Source organism: Lolium perenne, chromosome 2 (assembly GCF_019359855.2).
Source record: "Lolium perenne isolate Kyuss_39 chromosome 2, Kyuss_2.0, whole genome shotgun sequence".
NCBI classification, from domain to species: domain Eukaryota; kingdom Viridiplantae; phylum Streptophyta; class Magnoliopsida; order Poales; family Poaceae; genus Lolium; species Lolium perenne.
In genome coordinates, this window is record NC_067245.2 from 213,160,666 (window position 1) to 213,165,757 (window position 5,092).

Sequence of the window (5,092 nt, forward strand, 5' to 3'; positions counted from 1 at the left end):
CTCCCTCTGGACCCATAATACTTTGTTGCTAAAACGAGTGCATAGACACACTAAAATGTGTCTAGATGAAAAACAGCGACAAATATTATGAATCGGGGGAGTACATGCTCTTGGTGCACTGGCATTTGGCAGTGTTTGCTCGGTATGGCCCTTTCCCTTTATGAAAAACAGACAAATGCATGACTCAACAGGCCAACACGTGCAGCGTTATCATGTACGTGCATGGAAGACGGACTAGAATGACTCCCAAGACAAAAAAAAAGGTCAGACATTCACAAGTTGTGCTCAAGCCATTTCTAAATCTTGCTTTGTTCTATACATTTATCGGAGATTTTGTTTGTATACTTCTTAGCAGATATTGTGTTGTTTTGAGAAATCAGCAGAACTTGTGGGTCCTCCTATTTGGCGCCTTCAGCGTGCGACGCCGGCGCCCATGACGAGTCATTAGCTTCATCACCTGTCCACTCGTCTTCGTCTTCTTCGATCAAAGCACATCCTTATCTTCGTCTTCTTCAACTTGCCTGCCGCCGCTGGCCTAACCGCCATTTCTCACCACTTGTGGCTGACATCGCTACCATAACGCCTTGCTGCCCTACCCTGCTCAAGCCGCCACCTCGGCTAGTCCACCGCCTGCTGGCTGGCCATCCGTCTAACCCACACCTTCTCTGACGCTAGTGACACCTCGCACCCTTAATCCTAAGTTTGGCCGTTGGAAGACCCCCTCTCTCCCTCCACTGCAACCCTAAGGCCAGCCGTTGGGCGAGGACCCCACCCCTATCGGCCTCGCTATCCTCGCCCTGTGCAGCATGCCAGGTAGAGCCCGCACTAAGCGGTGAATAGGATTTGCCAGATTTTTTTTTTTTTGAGGGGATCCAGAATTTGTTCTGTATGCTTTTTATTCAAATGTTTCTGCACGGCCAGCCCAATTCAGCCCAGTTAGTCCAGTTTCTGTCTTAAGGCCAAAAAAACAACATATTATTACGGGCTTATACACAGTAGAGCACGATCGTCCTTTTTGTCTCGCTGCAATCTCCACCGAGTGAGACACCGGCGATGGCCGCCGCCCTCCGCTCCTCTTCCGCCGCCACCGTACGGCGCGCCCTTCACATATCCCAGGCCGCCTTGTCAACGCTGCCGTCGGCGTCACGCCCTGCCGCGGTGGCACCGTTTTCGCGCTCGATCCCCATCATGTCAGGTCGTCCTAGTATCGCATCTCGTTAGTTGGTAGTCGATAATACCATATGTTTGTGTCTGGATTTGCGCAATTATCTACTTAGCATTCCGTGCGGTTGGCTCACTTTTTTATCCTGTTCATTGATTTGTAATTGCGGTAGGATTTAAGTGGTACAAATATATTTTGAAACTTATTGTTGAAGGATGCAATTGGGCTACTCTAGTACTCTGACGTGTGGAGCGGATGGGACTGAGGGTCGGGGTAGGCGAATATATTGCGGAGGGAGAAATTTTATAGATGTAACTGAAAGATAGAAGATTGAGGATGCACATGCTACCGGGGATTCAGGGTTATAGTATCGCTGAAAAATGTTAGCTATCCGCAACAGGGGTTTACATTACTATGCTAGACAGTGTTCAGAATGTGTTTATTGTTTGCAGCAGGTATAACATTCCAGCTGGCAGTTCAGATGTGTGGTCCTGGATCGTTTTTGGACAAAAAACCTATGTATGCTTCTGATGTTTTTTCAAGCAAGAATTACTGTGTTTTTTTGGCATGTGAGATTTACATTTGTTTCTGAAGCAACGAGATGGAAAATATTTAGCCTTTGTCTTTTTTTTTTTTTTTTGCGAGTACGCCTTTGTCTAGAATATGGTATCGCAAAAACTAGCACTCATAGCCTAAAATATATCCATAACACTTGTATAAACGTTAAAGTGTCAATAATGCTTATTCTTACCAGTCTTTATGTCGCTGAGATGCCAATATTGTATCTTAGTCAAACTTCATATGCTACCAATGTCATATTATCCATATGCTCATTATTGATTAATTTTTGCGTTCTGTAAAGGTGCCAACAATGCTTTCTCATGGAACTTTAGACGCTTGCTCAGTTCAAATGAAAAACATCTGCCTGCACTGTCTGACCCAGAAATTGAATCTGCTCTTAAGGATTTGATGGCTGCTAGCTGGAATGAACTTCCACATTCTCTTGTAGAGGAAGCAAAGAAAGCAGTATCCAAAGCTACTGATGATGTGGCGGGTCAAGAGGCTTTGAGAAATGTATTCTGTGCAGCTGTGGCTTGCGAAGAATTTGGTGGAGTTTTAGTTACCCTAAGAATGGCTCTTGATGATCTTTGTGGGCTAACAGGCGAGGTTGGTACTTAATTGTCTCTATCGTCTTGTTCTTGTTGTCTGTGCTGTGTTTGAACTCTTACCAAGCCTATTTTTTGCAGAACGTGGGGCCCTTGCCTGGTTATGTAGAAGATGCTGTGAAATCCACATATGGTCGATACATGAAATATCTAGAATCCTTTGGCCCCGACGAACATTATCTACGAAAGAAAGTGGAGACTGAATTGGGGACAAAACTGATTCACCTTAAAATGAGGTGCAGTGGCATAGGGTCTGAGTGGGGAAAGGTATGTTTATCAGTTTATCTTGAATGTTACTTGCCCCACCAGTATGGTATACTTCAGATTCTGTTAGTACAACTTGAATTCACTATGTCCATGGTTATGTTGATGTTGTATTAGCTATGATATGGCATCTTTTAGTTCCATTAAGGATGATGTTTAGCTGTTAATTGTTAGTAAGCTATTGGTCCATATATAGTATTTCCATGGTTCTAAAGATTTTTTAGCTGAGTTAGTTTTCGCACTTTCTTCTACTTTGTACAGCAACATCAAATAGTATATTGGAATCAGCTCTGTTTTTTGTTTGTTCTAGCTAACCCAATTAGCTGTACAAGAGGACATTTTATTCTAAATATTGAAACGAAGACATGACATAGTCACATATATTTTGTTAGAGCCTTACGATAGGAGGGAGTAGCCGTGACCTGGAGGTGCCCGAGGGCCGATGAAGGTTCCCCGAGCAGGCGTCTTGGCAGCGTGAAGGGGTAACAGGCCGGAGAGGAAGAGAAGAGCTTGGGGGAAAAGACTTAACTTTATTGATTGCTACTTGCTAGAGTTTTCCCGTACACATCTCCTCTCTTCATATTAGGGAGATTCCTATTTCTAATTTCTCTTGCAAAAGGAAACCTATCGCACTACGACTCGACTTCTTTCCACAGGAAACCAATATTTATTTTCATAAGAAACCACCACTAGGGCTCCTGGGAAAATTGTAATAGTGGATTCCCGACTTAACAACTTTTAATGACTGAATACCTTGTTTATTGTTTCATTTTATTTGTAAAGAAAATACATTAAAACTTTCCACTACCCATGTAAGCTCTTTTAAGAAGTTTGGTACAACTTATGCTTCACATAAATATATTGATGTGTTAAATCAGTTTATCCTACAGGGCTTTGATTTGGTCATTTAGATTTCGAATTGAACACTGACATATATTGCCCTTATTTCGTCCTATATTTCATCAAGAACTGTTTCCTTTAATCTGGAGTGAGGTAACAAACAATATAACAGCAACAAGAACATAGCCTTTTATCCCAATCAAGTTGGTTTAGGCAATGAGGTAACAAACAATCATAAATAAAACCAGCTCTGGGGTTTACCGCCATGAAACAGTTAATCCAAACTCTGGCTACTGATTTGGACCGAATTATATCGGTCTGCGCTATTCTGTAGTCATCTTCAAACTCAAAATTACTACTAACATGTCTCCCTTGTGCATGTTTTACCATCAGCTAAACAAAACACAAGCCATTTTCTGGCTAGTTGTCTTGTCACCCTACATGTTTGTCTGTGTATCCCATCACCATACAAACTGGCCACTGCAGGAAGCTTCGCTACTATATTATGTATGTATGTATGTTTTTTCGAAGCACTTTGATGCAGCGGTATCTGCTGTCATCGTTGCATAGAAGGGACATGCAGTTTTCTTTCCGGTCTCGTATTTATCTTTTTTTTTTTTCCTGGCACCCTCATAACATGTGCAGCAGAATGATGTTTTGCCTGTACAATACTGCTGATTTCCTTGTGTTTCCTGAACTGAAGTTTGTTCAGTTTACTTTAATTCAGCGTAGTCCCTGCTCCTGAATCCTGACGCTCTTATTTCGCTTGCAGGTCACTCTGATTGGTACCTCCGGGATCTCTGGATCCTATGTTGAGCTAAGGGCATGATGGAAGCCTGCTGATAAGAACCGTGAAGTGCAGAACATTGGATGGGTGCTGGATATTATTCTTTTTCATTTCACGTGTCGCTAGCGTGCCAATAACAATGAAATCTTGAGACGTACGTGCACACTTACATAAATTGTTGGGTGCTGTAATAAATCACAAGTATCAGGTTCGTGTTAATGTTGTTTTGGTCCGGGATGTGTGCACATGAAGTACTAGTACTCTGTTCTGTTATGTCGCGGTCACGCGTGACTCATCCTGTGTAGTCAACTGCAAATACTTTCAGCTATGGTCACCTGACCCAAACCATGCGTTGAAATATTGGGCCTAGATCTTGTGGCCCATCAGTTATTGCAGATTTCAATTTATAATTCTCAAAAGTCTAAATATGTGGCAGCACAATTGTGATTCAGCCAAGTTGGTGGCTGCACGTGAGTGGAGAGGTGGGTGCTAAGTTTATTCTAACAACTAGAGAGAGAGTTAGAGCATCTCCACCGGCGCAACTTATAGCGGTTCCCATTGGGTTTTGGGGGCCGGCGTGGTTTTTGGACTTGCACCGGTGCGCCCCAAACGGCGCTGGCTAGTTTTCGAGCTCAATGGAATCGCCGGCATCGCCGTGCCGGCCCCTTCACGTAGGGCGCGAATCGGACGCGCCGGCGCCTTGCGGCACGACGGTTTTCGCGGGTGGGGGCACCTTGTCAGCGAGAAAGGACGCGACGGTTCGCATTGGCCGCGACGCGGGAAGGTTGGTCGTCGGCGTTTAATGGTCTCCCGTGCGGAAACCGAGGCGGCGACGAGGGCAGCGATTGGCCACGCGACGTCCAGTCGCCTACG

The 5,092-nt window shown here is 44.2% G+C and overlaps 1 protein-coding gene across 1 annotated transcript; it reads left to right on the top strand.

Annotated features, from left to right (window-relative positions):
• Positions 1-996: 996 nt before the first annotated feature.
• LOC127334789 (succinate dehydrogenase subunit 5, mitochondrial) lies at positions 997-4,547 on the top strand. Its single transcript, XM_051361330.2, has 4 exons — positions 997-1,195; positions 2,025-2,329; positions 2,410-2,595; positions 4,205-4,547. The coding sequence occupies exons 1-4, from the start codon at positions 1,054-1,056 to the stop codon at positions 4,259-4,261; spliced, it is 690 nt and encodes a 229-aa protein (XP_051217290.1). The 5' UTR covers positions 997-1,053; the 3' UTR covers positions 4,262-4,547.
• Positions 4,548-5,092: the final 545 nt, after the last annotated feature.

What these genes read in the sequence shown, in the direction of transcription:
- LOC127334789 (XM_051361330.2), top strand. Translation starts at nt 1,054, where the DNA reads ATGGCCGCCGCCCTCCGCTCCTCTTCCGCCGCCACCGTACGGCGCGCC. An exon ending in CTCGATCCCCATCATGTCAG is followed by an intron (nt 1,196 to 2,024) that starts GTCGTCCTAGTA and finishes CGTTCTGTAAAG; the next exon opens with GTGCCAACAATGCTTTCTCA. An exon ending in TTTGTGGGCTAACAGGCGAG is followed by an intron (nt 2,330 to 2,409) that starts GTTGGTACTTAA and finishes TATTTTTTGCAG; the next exon opens with AACGTGGGGCCCTTGCCTGG.